The sequence below is a fragment of the Triturus cristatus genome, chromosome 7, assembly GCF_964204655.1.
Source record: "Triturus cristatus chromosome 7, aTriCri1.1, whole genome shotgun sequence".
Lineage (NCBI taxonomy): Eukaryota > Metazoa > Chordata > Amphibia > Caudata > Salamandridae > Triturus > Triturus cristatus.
Window position 1 is genome coordinate 331310628 of NC_140590.1, and position 19634 is coordinate 331330261.

The 19634-nt window shown below is 43.9% G+C and overlaps 1 protein-coding gene across 4 annotated transcripts in view; it reads left to right on the forward strand.

Moving 5' to 3' along the window:
• Nucleotides 1–19634, forward strand: part of KCNJ14 (potassium inwardly rectifying channel subfamily J member 14) — a 270227-nt gene that overhangs the window by 194368 nt on the left and 56225 nt on the right. For all 4 annotated transcript variants that reach the window (XM_085616444.1, XM_085616446.1, XM_085616443.1 and 1 more), the window contains one exon: nucleotides 18753–19619. In XM_085616444.1, coding sequence (XP_085472570.1) covers nucleotides 18882–19619 — 738 coding nt within the window. In that variant the 5' untranslated portion in view covers nucleotides 18753–18881. The remainder of the gene's footprint in view (nucleotides 1–18752; nucleotides 19620–19634) is intronic.

Consider the following 19634-nt stretch of genomic DNA (forward strand, 5'->3'; position numbering starts at 1 on the left):
TGATGTATACGGTGCAAATAGGGTAGTGCATTGGATATGATGAATTAGAAGAAAGTAATAAATATATAGATCCATAAGTACATGGAAAGTTTATAGAAGCATAAAGGAAGTAAGTATATGTAGATTAAAGATATTGATAGATGTATAGGGTGAGAAATAGGGTAGTGCATCTAATATTTTTTGGGGGGGAGGAAAGTAATAAATATATAGATCCAAGCACATGGAAGGTATATAGAGGAATAAAGGAAGTAAGTATAAGTAGAGTAAAGATGCATTCGATAAACTCTGGTTTTGAAGTACTCGGGGCAAGAGGTTAAAGGGATTTTATAAATAGAAATCTGCTTTTTAGGTCTCACCTACACACCAAGTGGTCTGGTGAGAACTTGTATCATCACACTACTCAACATACACATAAATTCATCTTAGACGTATATTGCAAGGACCTTTTATCCAGTGCCTTTCTGCCATTGATTACCCTGGTTCCTCTGCCTTTAGGCACTGTCACAGGGCTGTCCATCAGCCAACAGCATTTCACAAATGTAAAACAGGAAAAGTAGTACAAGAACACTCACAAACATGCACGAATGCACACGCAAAGTTGGTTGAACTCACTCCCGTCCCATCCATTGCTCAACTGCCCTCCCAGTCCTGCTCTGGTTGTCCTCTACCATTCCCAACCTGCTCCGGAACTCGCCCTCACTTTGGGCCATATGTAGGTAGCCTAACATTTACCACTTCATAAATACCGAATTTTACCGATTCGGTATTTATGAAGTGGTAAATGATATGTAGGTAATCCATCGGTAATATTTACCGATTCGAAATGGGTCGGTAATTTAGAATTGGTATTTACCGATTCGGTAATGATGCATACCTTTCCATTGAATCCTATGGGCCAGGAGGCCCATAGGAATCAATGGGAAGCCAGTTACCATTACCGAATCGGTAAATACCGATTCGGTAATGGGTGGAGCACAATCAAGGGTGGCAGGGTGTCACAGTGACATCTTGTTGCACCCCTGATTCCTGCATGTGTGCACATGTGGCGCACATACATGCCCTAAGGGCATGTATGTCTGCCACATGGCACTGTTAGACCAGCAAAATATTGCTTTTTGCAATGTATTCGGTATTTAGCACCAACATATATTTGGTGCTAATTACCGAATTATTTTCCCTACACATCACTCATTTGAGTGTTACCTACATATCATTTCTGGATTCGGTATTTACCGAATCGGTAAAATTACTGATTCGGTAATTTTACCGATTTGGTAAATTACCGAATCCAGAAATATGCCCCCTACATAGCAAAAGCCAAAATACCGGTCGGTAACGGTATATTTACCGAAAATCGGCCGTTACCGACCGGTATTTGGCTTCCTACATATGGCCCTTTATGCTTTATTTTCACATATACAGTCCTTGGAAGCAGTCTGATGGCTGCACCGCTGCAACCACTCTGATTATGACAGTAACAAAGACTGGGTTTCCATAAAAACGGCTTAATAGATAGGACTGAACAAACAATGCAGTGTTGGTGGAGTTAAAAAGCACCAGCCATGATACTATACTAAAATGACATCTAGCTAGTGTTTCAAGTTGCCGAAGTCCACAGTAAGCAAAAATGTGAAAACATATTAGAATTTAATCACCGAAAAAGGTGGCTACATATGAAAAATAAGTATGTTTCAGTGCTGAAACGGAAATTGCTTAAAAGAAGTGTGTTTGAAAAGAACAATAACATCCCACTTAGGTAGGTGCTAACGCTTTTGCAGCTGGAAGCTCATAGCGTGGCGCTTCTCAACCTCGTTCTTTGAGTGTTCCAAGTGTGCATAATAGTGCGAGGTCTGTACAAGCGACCCGGCCCCACTTCTTACGTTCTTCGTTTCCAGTGATAGTGATTGCAGACGTAAATAATGTCTGCAGCTCCAATCCTTTGTAATCATCTGCATCTCACAGTCAGACCCACTCGGTGTGACTACTTCTGGCCTGGGGAGTCTCCAGGCTGCCAGTAGTCCTCAGAATTGTTAGAGTCATATGGCTAAGGATATTAAAAAGATGCCATGTCATTGTTGCTGTGCCAAGGGGCTTATTCTTGTGCTGCTTTAGTGATGGTACACCGGGTTCAACATCCGGCAAGCATTACGCATACGCACAAGTTCTGGTTACCCTGTCTGTCTCCTCTTGCTCATTTGGTGCTCCAACGCTGATCCCCGCCCCACTCATTTTGTTGTTGTTGATAGAAGCATTTTTATTTTTATTGAAAACAGTACAACCAGTTGCTCATCTTGAACAACCAGGTACACCTCAGTCCCCTCCTTGACCCCCAGTAGCATCTTGCAGATAAACAATCTCTCATTGTGTTCTTTCATCTTCATCCATCTAGTCTGTGGTATGACCATCATTTCCTCCAGACCTTCTTGTATTTACGGGGGCATCACCTGGCCGTGTATATTGAATGTTCCATCTTGGCACACCAGTCCATGCCATTCATCAATGCCATTATCGATGGGGCTACAAGAGAGTTCCACTGTTTGGCTATATCCCTTTTAGCCACCAATGTGCCCAAACCCAGCAGTGTTCTGTCCCTCCAGGGGGCCCCTAGATCTTCCAATGTGCCCAGCAGGAGCAATTCTAGAATGTGCTTCAATATGCAACCCTACAACGCGGGCGAAAGTAAATAAGATGGTTTTCCAATATACTGGATAACTGGGCACGACCACAACATATGAGAAAAATCTCCACTGGGATCTTGCCATTTGCCACATGCTCGGGAGGCGCGGTTTCCCGACTTCCATAGCCGGAGAGATGTTAGGTATGCCTGATGAATAAACTTTAATTGTACGAGCCGGAGCCTCACCAAGATCAGCAACACATGGTGGGGCATACATGCGTCCCGCCAGTCTGTCTCGTCCGTGGCTCCCACCCATCCTTCCCATTTCTCCCTCAACTGACCCATCAGGTCGGGAGAGTGTGACATCAGGGTCTTGTAAATCTGCAAAATTCCACCCCTCCTCATATGACCCATAAGCAAGCGGTTTTCAAATGGACTACAATCTAGGACGTCGTCCTGTCCAAATCTGCTTGGTATTCCAATAGTGTGTCAAAGCTGTAAATGGCAAAAAAAATCTGTGAGGTGGGCATTTGGAAATCAGCATGGAGGTCCCAGTCCCATACATCTCCCAGGCGAGATATCCCTATTCAGTCCCAACCCCGGAAACCCTCCAGGGATGCTTCCTGTGCCAGCCAGCGACCTTCCCACAAGGGATTCTAGAGCGTGAGTTTGTGGTCCCAGCCATCCACCTCAGCACTGCCCTCCACACCCAGAAGACCACCTGAGTCAGTTATGGAAGGGTTATTGCAATGGGTGCCCCATATAGGATCCCTCCACCCGATTTAGTTCAAGGAGGGACAACTCTCCTCGGTATGTCATGTCCCCCCATTCTTCATTTAACCAGTTATTTACGGTCAGTAGTTGGACCGCTCAGTAGTAAAGCCGGATGTATGCCATGGCGAGCCCTCCCTAGAACACGGAGCATACTCACTAGACAAAAGCCACTCTCTGGGCTACGCGTCATGGCCACCAGGGAGTCAAACCAGGCCTGTGGAATATGGAGGGAGTAATTCTGGAGAACATAAAGTAGCTTCTGAAGGCTAGGATCTTTGTGTAGAGTTTGACCTCCATGTTGATAAGGGAAATAGGGTGGTACAAGGCACATTGGCCCTGTGGGCGCCCTGGCTTATGTAGGATGACCAGAGTTGCCAGGGCTGTGTCCTGTGGGAAGTGGCCTTTGGTGCGTCCCGCATTAAATAAGTCCAAGTGGGCGATATCAGGTCGGAGTTTCTGCTAGTATTCCATCAGATAACCATCCATGCCTGGTGTTTTCCCAGAGTTTAGGGCCGCTAATGCGGTTCCAACTTAGTTAAGCAAGAGTGCCTGATCTAAGGCAGTTCTGTCTGCTGTGTTCAGTCGGGAAAAGCTAGAGGTCTGCAACCAAAGGAGGTGGTAAATTCACAGTCAGGGTATACCTGTTCCACATAAAGCATTCCATAGTATTTAGAAAGGACAGACGCAATCCCCTTAGAGTCCTCCACCACCCAACGATCCTTCCACTATATTGGATACCATCCTGTCCTCCATATCTTATGTAGCTAGCCTGTGCAAGAGCTTCCTCAACATGTCCCCCCCACCCCCCCAGTGATACACCCTCCAGGTGGAAGCCATCCAACATTTGCAGTCTTTTTCCATGCAGTGTGGTGTGGGGCAAGGCTTTTCCCTTTATAAGCGGCGCCCACGGGCAGGAGGCTGCTTAGCGTTCTAGGTATTCTGAACCCCAGCCTCCTGCCTTTGCTTCACTAACCGGACTTCCTGTTCTTCAGTGTGGCCATCGGCGTTCTCCACATACCTGCTCCAGTTGGCAGTGCTGGGTTTTCCTCTCATCCGCTCAGTCGCAGCATCGGACTCCTTCACCTCTAATGCTGCTCCTTGTCCTTGGTGTTGGGTGTTCTCAGCATCCTCTTAGCATCGGTGCCGAACTCCTGCATTCCTGGAACAACAATAAGAGACAAGAACCACAAGTACCAATACTAGAACAAACGGATAACGTGCTTCTGCGTAAAACTGCATGCAACCTGAGTCTAATTATTTGCTTACCTGATTGTAATCCTGATTTGGCTTTCCTTGAACCTTTCATGCTCTAAACTATGCAGAATCTAAAGGAAACAACATAAGGACTATTATAAATGGACATATTACATCAGGACTATATTTAAGCATGTTGCATATAAGGCTGTTTTGATATATATATCAGGGTGATCTGTCAAGTGTAGGCTGAGAAAAAAGGGGGTCCCAAAACGCATTTTCCTCCTTGTTATGCCTATGCGGAGTTACACCAAATTAGGCAGAAAGCTAGATGTTTGTCCAGAAAGCGTGCTTTTTGTGATTCGGTGTAAATCAGTTCAGTGGTTTCAGAGATATTTAAGTTAAAAAAATATATCGCTGAAACCATACTGAAATTTGATTGACTACCAATACTTCAACCAGGAAGTGTTGGCAGCCATCTTTGTACTCGGTTAAACTGAGTCCCACAAATTTTTTTTTAAAGAAAAGGGGGAAGGGTAGAAACCCCCTGACCCCTAGGCCTCTTGGCCCCCGGCCAAAAATGCATTTTTTTAAAACTTTTGGCTGGATCCTTGGATCTAGCTGAAATAAAAAAAAAAAAACAAAGCTCAGCTACTGTGCTTAATTTATTACTGCGTCTGGGTGGGCCAGGTCCCGGGAGCATTGTTTCAATAATGATGGGGAGAGTACGGGCACCCCCCTCCTGGGGCTCACTATTGCCCCGGGTACCACCACCTCTTTAAAAAAAAATGAAAGCGGGGGAGTCCCGTACAGCCTCCCCCACTGCCCCGGGGACCACCAACTCCTTGGGGCTTATACATTTATAAAAAGAGGGGCCTCCTGGACCCCCCAAGCTCTACAGACCACCACCTCCCCAGGGCTTTCAATTTAAATTATACGGGGGAGCATGGGGCCCCCGCAACCCTGGGGACCTTCACCTCCATGGGGCGTTAGCCAAAAGCAATGCTCCTCGCACACTACTAGTTGGGGGATGAAGTCTCCTTGGCTCTTGAGGGTCCATGGGGGCTAACTACCCCTCCCGTTACCTACAGTAAGTCCCACACAGCAGGATTGCTGAGAGCTGGTCAGGGCCCGCCGCTTTCTCCATCACTCTGCAAATGCCATTACTACTTAAAAACCATAGGAATTCCCTTAAAAGAAGAAAGGTTGCAGGGATGTTATAGTTAGGAAATGGTATTAAAAAAATCTTAGAAGTTAACAGAAAAAACTAAAGGTTATGGGGGACGTTAAAGTTAGGCCAAGGTTTCACTCGTACTAAACCAGTGAAACTCGTGGCCCCGAAATGCACTGTTTATGACCTCACATACTACATCACTCATAACATGTTCAGTGACATCACCGATGGCATCACTGAGGAATCGACCTTCTCAAGATCTTTCTAACTCAGAAGGTAAGCCTTTTGCAGCACTGACCTTGTCCTTGTGTCCGACCAGTGCTCCATTGCAGTTGGCTTTAAAACTTTTCTTTGTCCCAGGTTAGCGCGATCAGTTGCCTGTGGTTGGTGCTTTACGCTTTGTGGTGCAATTTTTATTTAAAATATTAAAAATGTACATCTACAGTTTCTGTTATGGATTTTGTCATTTTGTTCATTAAAACATTCTCTATTTTTCTAAATTAGAGTGGGATTTTGATTGTGTTGTGTTTTTGACTTTGTACCTGTTTTGGTACTTCTAAATGCTTTGAAACATTCCTTATGTTACCCTGTCTGCTCTGTACCATAGCTAGCACGGGTTGAGCTGAGCTGAGCTTTAAATTACTGAACCCTTTGCTGCATCTAACAAGAATAATGACACCATTATTTGTGGTGGACTACCATCCACCCCAACTAATAATCAATTGTCTCACAGTTATTTTTCAATTCTATATTTGAATGGCCACAATAAGAGTTCTATTTGTTAATATTCTTCACAAGTTCTGTACTTGCTTGCCTTCTTATAATTTTAGTTCATATGTTCAGCAAGGGAAAAACTGTATTGTTTAACCCAAAGCAATCTTCAACGTATGCACTAGCTCTTATATTGACAATGTTTCGGGTAATTGACTTGCAGTATGTTGTTCCTGGACATTCAAATTCAATAGCTAAAATTAATTTACAGTTATTAATATTTGTATATTGCTATTTCTATACATTCAGTGGTTTATTTAATTTCACATGATATAAATATAATGTGAAAAGCAGTCCATGTGGTTTTGGAGAAAGGTTAAAGGGAACTTCGAAAAATATATATGTTGCCTCAGGCAGGTTTGACGGCTTCTTACGTGGATCCTTTGATTAGTTTTACTTCACTCACACTTAACACTGACATGGCTGATGTATTTACTTTTTTACAAAGAAGCATCTGAATGAAAAATGGATGGTGGCCAACCAGTATAGACACCCTCCTCCCTTGTCCCTGCCATCTCAGTTGGCAACTTAGGTTTTTGCTTTAATCAATCTCTTTCCTTCTCTCAAATCAACCCAGTATCATTCAACGAAAAATATTCAGAACATATTTCTTTCTGGTCATCAAATGGTTGTCCAGTCCTTATCGTGATGCGACTATTACAATTCCCTTCATCTAGGTCTCCCAGCATATTAGAAACCCAGACTCAAAGAACTGAAAATGCTGCTGCGCTTCTTGTTCTCAGCCTCCTTCACCATTTCTCACATTTCGTACCCGTTGCCTTTAACTTGCACATTTGTTTGTATCTCCAATTATTTTGGTTCAGGAACAATCTACCATCCTGTATGCTCAAATCTTACTCTCTTTACCTGTAGCCCTGTATTTCAAGAGATCCTGAATTGGAGGGCATTGCTTTAACCCAGCTGGGAGCCAAGCATTGGAATACCCTCCCTGTCGCCATTTATCTAATTGATGACCTATCTTTGGTAGGACTTTCTTCTCTCTCACCATGGCTAACCAGCTGGCTGTCCTTTTTATTACTTACTGTCCTTCGTTGCTACAATCTCCTAGCTCCAGAATACCTTTATGAGTGACTGTCCGCACTTGTAAATATCCCCTAACATAACATACATTTGGAAAAGGATCACAGGACACCTATCTGTTTTTCCTGCTCCAAATGTTTTGAACTGGCATATCTGCCAAGGCGTGGCCAAGACTGCTCGGCAATGCAACAGTGGCCAGGTCTAATGGTGGGGGTTTTGGGGAGATGTCGTCCTTATTCTCTTACGAAAAAAGTTTGAACAAGTGCACTCCGTGGTGATAAAACTTCAATAATGTAACCCTCATTCAAAGGTGGTTGCGTGCAGCCCGACCATGGCCTGCCCTGAAGCCATGTGTTTAAAGTCTTGAGAAGAAAAGTGAAGCGATTGCGCACTCCCACTTCGGACGCACTGCTAAAGGCCAACAATATATCACAAATACTCCAAGTTGCTTGAATGTTTAATCCATTTATTCCAGATACTCCGAATTATTAATCTTCATTCATCAAGTTACACGGTAATCAATTGTATAGTTAGCTTCTAAAACGGCAGATGTGCCTCAGGCCTCTTTCTGTCGCATGCCTTATACAATATTCATATCCTTAGTGATTATTCTCCAATGCATTTCGGGCTTAACTTATAGCCCTTCTTCAGGGATTCACTAAAAGTTTAAAAAGACATGACCATTAGATTATACGTCCCAACTGCATTTCACATTTCTACAAATTACTCGTATTGCGTAACCCAAACTTTTTGATTAACGTTTTCCCGCTATACGTATTAACATACTTAAACTAAGCTCCCCTTTAAGTTCCCAACCGTTGTTATACCACTTTGTCATACGAACACATTATATCACATTTCAATGATCAATTTCTCATTTGTTCACCCCTGTATCACAAACTTTCAAATGTTACCCAACTACCGTCTTTCCTACTTTTTGATATCTGTCATTACGGGCTTTCCTTTGCGCTATGCAGCATTGTATTTGGCTTCTAACGTCCTCATATTTAAACAATGCTCTACTAGCCCCTCCTCTTCAATTAACCAATGACATTACCCGGCATTTACACATAATTATTCGCCTGAACTGCAACTCCCATAATGCAAAGTATACGCCAACGATCATTTCATGGGTAACCAATGTGTCAATCATTTTGAATCAGTTTGAGCTTTAACACGTATGCTCCGCCCTCCCTTAAAAATGTACATTGTACGTCAACTCAAAAAAGTCCAATTTCGATTCAAGCAAATTATCAATTGCATAGGATAATGATAAGACGTCTAATGATATTGCGAGTGACAACTTTTTATCGCCATGCTCGTCAAACTGCTGTTGTAAAAGGATAGATGATGGATCCAAAGTCTTATCGTGTAACATTATAATTTTTTATTTCATATCCAGTAATCATGGGTGCCACTTGTGTCAGGACAGAATCGATATCGTACGAAAAAAGTTTGAACAAGTGCACTCCGTGGTGATAAAACTTCAATAATGTAACCCTCATTCAAAAACGTGGTTGCGTGCAGCCCGACCATGGCCTGCCCTGAAGCCGAATAATTATGTGTAACTGCCGGGTAATGTCATTGGTTAATTGAAGAGGAGGGGCTAGTAGAGCATTGTTTAAATATGAGGACGTTAGAAGCCAAATACAATGCTGCATAGCGCAAAGGAAAGCCCGTAATGACAGATATCAAAAGGTAGGAAAGACGGTAGTTGGGTAACATTTGAAAGTTTGTGATACAGGGGTGAACAAATGAGAAATTGATCATTGAAATGTGATATAATGTGTTCGTATGACAAAGTGGTATAACAACGGTTGGGAACTTAGAGGGGAGCTTAGTTTAAGTATGTTAATACGTATAGCGGGAAAACGTTAATCAAAAAGTTTGGGTTACGCAATACGAGTAATTTGTAGAAATGTGAAATGCAGTTGGGACGTATAATCTAATGGTCATGTCTTTTTAAACTTTTAGTGAATCCCTGAAGAAGGGCTATAAGTTAAGCCCGAAATGCATTGGAGAATAATCACTGAGGATATGAATATTGTATAAGGCATGCGACAGAAAGAGGCCTGAGGCACATCTGCCGTTTTAGAAGCTAACTCTACAATTGATTACCGTGTAACTTGATGAATGAAGATTAATAATTCGGAGTATCTGGAATAAATGGATTAAACATTTAAGCAACTTGGAGTATTTGTGATATATTGTTGGCCTTTAGCAGTGCGTCCGAAGTGGTAGTGCGCAATCGCTTCACTTTTCTTCTCAAGTCTTTAAACACATGGCTTCAGGGCAGGCCATGGTCGGGCTGCACGCAACCACCTTTGAATGAGGGTTACATTATTGAAGTTTTATCACCACGGAGTGCACTTGTTCAAACTTTTTTCGTACAATATCGATTCTGTCCTGACACAAGTGGCACCCATGATTACTGGATATGAAATAAAAAATTATAATGTTACACGATAAGACTTTGGATCCATCATCTATCCTTTTACAACGGCAGTTTGACGAGCATGGCGATAAAAAGTTGTCACTCGCAATATCATTAGACGTCTTATCATTATCCTATGCAATTGATAATTTGCTTGCATCAAAATTGGACTTTTTTGAGTTGACGTACAATGTACATTTTTAAGGGAGGGCGGGGCATACGTGTTAAAGCTCAAACTGATTCAAAATGATTGACACATTGATTACCCATGAAATGATCGTTGGCGTATACTTTGCATTATGGGAGTTGCAGTTCAGGCAAATAATTATGTGTAACTGCCGGGTAATGTCATTGGTTAATTGAAGAGGAGGGGCTAGTAGAGCATTGTTTAAATATGAGGACGTTAGAAGCCAAATACAATGCTGCATAGCGCAAAGGAAAGCCCGTAATGACAGATATCAAAAGGTAGTAAAGACGGTAGTTGGGTTACATTCGAAAGTTTGTGATACAGGGGTGAACAAATGAGAAATTGATCATTGAAATGTGATATAATGTGTTCGTATGACAAAGTGGTATAACAACGGTTGGGAACTTAGAGGGGAGCTTAGTTTAAGTATGTTAATACGTATAGCGGGAAAACGTTAATCAAAAAGTTTGGGTTACGCAATACGAGTAATTTGTAGAAATGTGAAATGCAGTTGGGACGTATACTCTAATGGTCATGTCTTTTTAAACTTTTAGTGAATCCCTGAAGAAGGGCTATAAGTGAAGCCCGAAATGCATTGGAGAATAATCACTAAGGATATGAATATTGTATAAGGCATGCGACAGAAAGAGGCCTGAGGCACATCTGCCATTTTAGAAGCTAACTATACAATTGATTACCGTGTAACTTGATGAATGAAGATTAATAATTCGGAGTATCTGGAATAAATGGATTAAACATTCAAGCAACTTGGAGTCCTTATTCTCTTACCATAAGAGATGCGGGGGCAAAGAACAAAAATACCATTGCAGGAGCAATTCACAACTTTTCTGGTGCAGTCTTCCAAAATGTAATGGTGGCACTGGAACACTTGTGTGCTGACCTGGTCCTCGTGTGTTGTATAATGGTGGAGGAGACTGAGGCCCAGGCCACAAAACTACTGTTCAGATGCTGCCTGCCTGGCAGGAATCTCTGTGCTGTAAAGGGAGCTCCCTCCATGGCAGCTCCCTTTACAGCACTGAAAGTTTGCTGAGCGGGTGCCATGTTTAAAGCACCTGCTCAGCAAACCTTTATGTTCAAGAAAACAGATGGCCTTGATGTGCAGGGAGGTTGCTCGTTGTTCATGGGAGCAATTTAACATTTTCTCCGCCCAATTCATGGCAGACACTTGCTGGTAAAATAAGTGATGGTCAGCCCTGTAGAAGATGAATCACTAGGCCAAGGGTGTGTTTCAGCAGGGCCAGTGGAGGCTGCACAAGAGGAACGCTGATTAACAGTGTTCCTCCTTATCTACCAATCCCTATGTAAGGCCCAATGTGGAATATACCACTACCTCCATGAAAAACACTAATGATCTCAGGGTGCATGGAAACTGCCCAGTAAAGAGCTCCTTAATTCCTCAGACCAGCATAATAAAACTGCCTTCACGCTCACTGACCAGTTGCCCACTTTCAACGCAGTAGTCCACATAAGCCACAAGAAGAGGCTCGACTAGTTTGCTGGCAAATCCCATTCATGCTACAATGTGTCCATTCATTTCTCCCCAGTCACAGCATGATCATGTTATTTTATGTTATGTGTATTTGTAAAACGCACTGTCACCCGAGCTGAGCAATGAGCAGGCGTGTGTGTTCCTAGCCCTGTCTAGGGTAGGTTGGTTAACTGAAAAGCCTGGTCTTCAGCTTCTTGTGAAGTTCAAGAAGAGAGTAGGAGGCCCTGACGTGGAGCGGGAGGTCGTTCCATGCTTTAAGAGTTATGTAAGAGAATGTCCGTCCTCCTGATCTGGTTCTGTTTATGTGTTGAAAGTGTGCACTATGAGTACTGTGGAGTGGAGGTGTATGGGTGGTTGATAGGAGTCGCGACTGTTCAGGTAGGTGGGGACTGAGTTGTGTAGTGCCTTAAATTTGTGTGTGAGGAGTTTGAATTGAGCGCGTTTGTGTATCCGGAGCCAGTGTAGCCCCCTAAGGTGTGGTGTGATGTGGGTTCTGAGGAAGAGTCTGGCTGCCGAGTTCTGGATGATTTGTAACCTTCTAGTGAGTTACTTGGTGATCGCAGCGTTTAGAGAGTTCCAATAGTCCAACTTGCTGGTGACTAGGGCATGAGTGACAGTCTTTCTAGTGTTGATTAGGAGATATCTGAAGATCTTCCTCATCATCTTCAGGGTATGAAAGCAGGATGCACGGACTGTGTTGAATTGTGCGGTCACATCCAATCTGTTGTCAATAATTATTCAGAGGTTCCTGGCGTGGGTTTGAAGCATGAATCAGAGTTTGACTGGCTACCAGTTGGAGTCTCTTGGTGAGGTGCTCTTGTCGAAGATCACTTCTTCTGTCTTGCCGATGTTGAGCTTGAGACAGTTGCTTTCATCCAGTTAGCAACTTCAGTCATGCAGGCAGTGAACTAGTTCCTTATGTTGGGGATCTTGTACAAGAGGGAGAGTAAAAGTCTTGCATTGTCTGCGTAGGAGAGAATGTTGATGTTGTGTGCGTGGATTGAAATTTGCCAGAGGGATCGTCTATGCTTTGAAAAAGGGTGGTGCTGATCGATGAACCTTGAGGCACTCTGCAGATAGTTTTATGGGCTTCCAAGGAGTAAGGCCGACAGCTTGTGTTCTCTGCGTTAAGAAGGAACAGATTGAGTGGAGAGTAGAATTTTGTGCAGGTGCCGGATGGGGTGTGAGACTGTGTCAAATGCTACAAAGAGGTCCAAGAGAACGAGGGCTGTTGTGTCTCCTCTGTCAAGGATCATGTGGATGCCATCTGTGGTAGCGATGAGTGCTGTTTCTTTAGTGTGGTTGAGCCGGAATTAGTGGAGTCAAGGAGCTGGTGGTTGCTGAGGTGGTCGGTGAAGCATCTGTTGATTAGTTTCTCTAAGAACTTTGCCAGGTATAGATAGGAGGCAGGTGGGTCTGTTGTTGGAAAGCGGGGCCAGGTCAGCAGATGGTTTCTTGTGCAGGGGCATGATGATTACATGTTTTCAGGTGTCCGGGAATGTGGCTAAGTCGATGAAGGCATTGAGAATGGGTGTTAGTGCATAGCTGATCAGTAGGATTACTTTGGTGAAGGGGTGGTGGTGGCAAGGATCAGATGGAGCCCCTCAGTAGATGGTACTCATGGTAGAAGCGATTTTGACAGTGTTGATGGCAGGGCACGAGTTTAGTGTTTTATCAGCCATGATGGGAAGTTGAGTTGGTACGGTGATGGGGTCCAGTTGAGGGTCGAAGTTGCTGTATATTGAGGTGATTTTGTTACAGAAGAATTCCTAGAGTTTGTTGCAAAGGTTTTGTGAAGGGGTGATGTTGTTGGAGGCGGCAGGAAGCGCAGTGAAAACTTTGATGAAGGCAAAGCTTTCCTTGCTGCTGTTAGTGCTGCCACTGATGCAATCAGCAACAGCTGAGCGCTTGGTGTCCCGTATCTGCTGGTGGTAGCGTCCTAGGGCCGATTTGAAGATGTCTTTATCTGCAGTGCCTTGACTGGTTTTCCATTTGTGCTCCATTTGCTTGCAGTGGCGTTTTGTCATACTGAGTTCCTCTGTGTACCAGCTGGCTGTAGTTGGGGTGCACATGCAGTGACCTAGCTGTTGAAGATTTTTATGGTTTTCAGCAAGCCACTGATGTATTCGGACCAGTGTTCAGAGAGTGCAGAAGCCCACTCCTCTTCTGAGATGATTTTCCAGTTAAGGCGGGTGCTTCCATTAGTGGTAGCTCAGTGATGGTGTGGGAGTGGTATGCTGAAATTGAAGAGGGTGTGATCTGTTCAGGTCATAGTTGCAGGCTTTTTGATTTTGATGTTGCTGATTGAGAAAAAATCTGGTCCAATACATGTCTGCAATTGTGGGTAGGTCCAATATGTGCTGGGTGAAGCCAAGGTTTCTGAGGGTTTCTAGAAGGGCCATAGAGTTTGGCCAGTACATTCTTTTAGGAGAAAATTAAGGTCTCTGAGGAAGATGAAGATCCTGGATGGTATTGATAACGAGGGGTGAGAAGAAGTCTGTGATGTCACTGATGAACTTAGTGCGGGGTCCACGTGGTCTATATATGAGCACTGCACCCAGGGAGAAGTTTGTTGTGATGCGTATCTTGAATATGAGGTATTCCATCTAGCTGGTGGGGGTATCTGTGTAGGTGGTGCAGCTGACGTTATCCTTGAATATGGTGCCAACTCCGCCTTTGGGCTTGTGCTGACAGTCTAGCTTAATGATCTTGTAACTGTCAGGGATGGGTGTAGAGATGTTGGGTGTCGAATTTAGGTTTATGTTTCGATAAGAAATAGCAGGTCCAGAGCACGGTCATGCAGTAGTTCCCATAACTCTGTGGTATGTTTAGTGAGCAAGCAGGTGTTGAGGAGCATGCATGCAAGTGTGGCATGTTGTTTGGATAGTGTTTGGTTTGCATGAGTGGGTGACTGGTTTGTGTGAGTGTGAGTGAGTGGGGTGCTGTTGGTGAGTGAGTGGTGGGCATGGAAGAGTGCATGAGAACTTGCAGGAGGTGCATGTGAATGCTCCCTCCGTGTTGTGTTGTGTGGTACGGCAGTAGGGTGGTGAGCAGTGGCTGGGGTTAGGAGCATGAAGGAGTGCAGCAGGGTATCAGTGGGTAGGAGAGAACACGAGTTACAGATACTGGGCGCAGTCCAGGCACAGACTAGCTTGATTTTGCACCACTGTCGCACCCGCAGTGCATGTCTTCAAAGTGGCTGCCATTAAATAGGTCGTGGGAGGAGCGCAGGGTACAGTGGGCAGAAAACCAGTGATGTCAGTGGTCACTTCCTGTGCCAATGGATAATGGGAAATAAGTGCAGCGATGTCCCTTCATGTCCAGATGAGCAATGGGAAATTAAGTCCTCTTACTTAGCCTCTTCTTTTGATGACTGTTTAGGCAGGAAATCAGTGACGTTACTTCCTATGCAGATGGATTATGGGACATCAAGTGATGGCACCTCCTGTGCAGATGGTTTCTGTGCATATGGGCAATGGGAAAATATGTTCATATTATTGGAATCCTCCATCTGCCCATAGTTCCTCAAGGATTAGCCCATTCATTCTTTTATGTCATCAACAAACTCCCCCTGGATCTGTCACTAGAGCCTCACCAGGAGAACTTCCAAATGTATGCTGAAAACACTGAAATTCAGTTTCACTTGGATAATGGGCTACAGAACCCAACCAACATCACTTCTTATTTGAACAAACTGTTCACTGGACAATGGATTGCTTCCTCCTCATTATTGGTACGAAGGGAGAGATCCTAATAGCAAGCGTCACTGGGCGCAGTTCACTACCATTTGCCCTGACCTTCATCCTTGGATCCTTCACCCTCCACCACACCAGAAGGGAGCAACCTCAGAATTCTCCTTGGTGCCAAACTCTCTTCTGCTCCTTAAATCAAAGTGGTGTCAAAGATAGTAAATATGTAGTTATCTAGCCACAGAATAAAGTTTATGCTCCTCATCAAAATCCACAGTGTCAAACTGACACAAGCCCTCTGCCTAGTGTGACTTGACTACTAGAATATTTTCGGCCTGTCCAAGAAAACACTGCAAGACTCTGAAGATGGCATAAAAAGGCAGCCAAAATATTTGCAAGCTTGACCACATCATATCTACCTTCAAGACACTCCACTGACTCCATGTTGAATCAAGGAGCAAATTAATACCCTGTACACATACACAAGGCATTCTGGATCAAAGGTCTACTACATCTGTAGAAAATGGCACCTCAGTAAGCTCAAACAGAGCTCTATGTTCAATGATGATCCATCAGATCAACTAACAATCATTCAAGACGATAAAGCACAGAGGGCAATCGATGGGGATACAAGGGCACAGACTCTAGAATATCCTCAGTCAGGTCACAGACTCCAAACCCAACTCGATGCTCTTAACATAACATATGTATTTGTAAAGCACACAATCATTCAAAGGTAACTTGGCGCTGAATTACAGATGTTTATTGTTAACCAACTCAATAGTACTCATTTTATCAACCTCAGAAGGATGAAGGGCTGAGCAGACCTGCCAGGATGTGAAGCTGTGACCATCAGGTCAAACACATGCTCCTACAGTGGAGCATTGGTCCACTAAGCCGCCAGATCCGACCTCTTCAAAAATCCTCGGACAACTGAACTATCTAAACTTGCCTTCAATTGAATTCAACCCTGAAGAGGAATGGCTATCGAAGAATGCTGAATACAGATATTTAAATATCCCTTAGAGTTCTAACCCACCCACCCTTTCATTGTATCTACTTTTTCTCTCCTCTGTCAACCACTTTTAAGTAAGCAAAAGGAGGCATGTACTCCTTTTAAAAGCTTCTTAATAAATACATAAATACATATTTTTACTTTTTACAGCTCACAACTTATCATTGCTGCCTGGGGAGAGTGTTTATTACTCTTTGGCGGCATTAATGTTCTTCGCTGCCTAAGTCCATTGGTGGCAATTCAGCTCACTATATTTAGTACATTAACTGGTAAATTTCTCATCGCTTTTACTCTACGTTACACATGCTACCGCCCAGTAAATGCTAATTAAACTTACATTGTTTTCAGTGTGTGGAAAAACAAGGTGTCAGAGACTCACACTAATTATGCCAAATTTGATGTAGATTGGGTGGGAGCAAAAAAACCTTTCCTCACCTTGCTCACGGGCCTTGCGGACATTTGGGCATGTGACACCAGCCTTGTTGTGAAGATTACAATTGTGATCAAGGCACTGTAGCAGCTGTCAGTGGCCCAAGACCTTCTTCTTTAGCAACCTTATGCTGGAGTAAAAGGACCAGGGCAGGTTTCAATTACACCAGTCCTCCTTGTCGCGCAGTCTTTTGTAGGAGAATGAGGACTGTGCCTGTTGAGAACTGCTTTGAATGCTATTACTGCAGGGATCAATGATGCTTTCTACTAGCCAGGGCCATTCATGCTCATTACTTGCTGAGGAAGTAATGAGTCTTGACCAAGGTGAGAGTGGTGCATGTTTTAACACACTACATGCTGATTGTCATTAACTGTGTACCCGCGGCTACGTGGAAGGGTGGGAATAGCGTTGGAGGCGAAACCTGAGCAATGCCTTCTGGGGCTGGTGCCACACCGTAAGAGGAGGAAACTGGCCAACAAGTTATTGCAGCTGGCACTGGTATTGGCTAAGCGGCGGGTTGCCATTTGCTGGATGGGGGAACGGGCTCCCTCTTTTGCAAGCTGGTCGAGAGACGTGGGGGAGTGGTCCCTGGCGGAGGAACTGCATATGAATGCTTGCTGCAGGGTCGAAAGGTTGGATGAGGATATAGCAACTTGGAGAGAATTATGTGGAGAATTGTTGAACTTAACTAGGGCAGAAAGTGACCAGGCTGCTGAGACAGATGGTGACGATAGTATGTGAGCGCAGGTGCGCGCGTCCCCTTAATTGTATATGATGCTGTGTCTACTACTAAGTCATGAAAAAATGTAAAGTGTTTTTATCTGTGCTATGTGACCGGGGCTCTAATGTGTAAAATGTAAACACGCCTATGAATATTGTCTTGAAGGATTTTGTATATGACCGCTCAGTTTGTGGTGAATAGTTATAAATAAATTTTTTTTAAAAAAAACTGTTTACCCCATGACACTGAACCTGATTATACTGAATATTTATAACATTATTTAAAGCATTTTACATTTTACAGCATACCTCTTGAGCAAGGTATTTCCAGAAGCCTACACGTCTCACAGTAGAGTTGGCTAAACCTGCATCCGACAAGCAAGTCGCTCCCTTGAACCCCAGGAACCAGGCTCTTTCTTTATTACATCATTAGTTTGGTCTGTGACTTTAAGACTGGGGGACAGGTGACAAATTATAGTGTAGCAAATTATTACCTCCATGCTAAAGTGGGCAGTGGTGATATTTGAGCCCTTTTATGCAATAAATAACATAATTTGTGGTGCTTTGCGTGCGCTAATATTCTACACACCTATTACTTTTCAAAAGTGGTTGTATGCGGAAACTGTAAACCGTGTAACTCGTAAAATGAATCACAGCCTTATTTGTATGGTGTATTGTGACTCGTATCACAAATTACACACAATAAATATAGTTATGCCAATGCAGTCACTTTTAACAGATATTAAATGTATAACCCATCATGGCGAAAATTACAATTAACAAATCATATGTCACTCGTCATACATAGCATAAAGGTAGTAAAGCATCGCTTACGAACAATTTAATACCGAATTGAAAAATACCACCATCAAGTGTAATTCACCAGAGTATGTAATCCAGGCTAAATTATCCAAGTAATGAGAGAGACAAACAAAACGACGCTAATGTAGTGATGAAGCCGTTGACTTTAGTTGTAAAGTCAAAAATGTCCATAAACCATAATCTGGGCAAGGGAATCTTGGACCGATTTGGAATTCACACTAAAGAAATCTGCAGCAGAGGGTTGGAGAGGAGATTTAGACAAGAGTAGAAATTTGCTCATGTGTCTCTGTGGACAAACATAAGTAATAGCTTAACCCATGTAAGAGTTGGTGAAGATGACAATATTTATCTTTCTTTCTCTCAACCCTTTTTAGGACTGGACAGATGTTAAAGACCATGAGCGGTTTTTGCCAGTGATCTAGCTGGACACCCAATTTCTGCTGCATCTTCTAGCCACCGCCAAGCTGGGCAGCACTACCATTATCCCAAGGGGCCCCCTTGCTATGGGGGTGGCCCGCGCGATTCGCCGTTTCAGTACCAGCAATGAAATTCCTGACCAGCTGCGAGAGGAGGAAGAGTCAGAGTTGACCCAGAGGATGAAGCCGACAGCCTACCACAACGGCAAGGCGCACTCAAAGCCCAGCCGCCAGCACAGCCGCTTTGTGAAGAAAGATGGGCACTGCAACGTCCATTTCATAAACTTGAGTGAAAAGAGCCAGCGCTACCTGACGGACCTGTTCACCACCTGTGTGGATATTCGCTGGCGGTGGATGTTCCTCATCTTCTCGCTGACCTTCATCGTCTCTTGGCTAATCTTTGGCTTGTCCTTCTGGCTTATTGCTTCCTTGCACGGTGACCTGGCCCCACCTCCAGACGCATCATCTGAGGACAGCCCTCCTACGCCATGCTTTTTCCAAGTAACAAGTTTCATGGCTGCTTTCCTCTTTTCCTTGGAAACACAGACGTCCATTGGTTATGGTTTTCGGGGCGTAACCGAGGAATGCCCCTTAGCTGTGCTGACTGTGGTGCTGCAGTGCATTGTAGGGTGCATTATTGACGCCTTCATTATAGGAGCCATAATGGCCAAGATTGCCAAGCCCAAGAAGCGGAATGAAACTCTGGTCTTCACCGAAAACGCAGTGGTGGCCATGAGGGATGGAAAGCTCTGCCTCATGTGGCGCGTGGCCAATCTCCGGAAGAGCCACTTGGTTGAGGCCCATGTCCGTGCCCAGCTGCTGCAGGTAACTACTTATCTC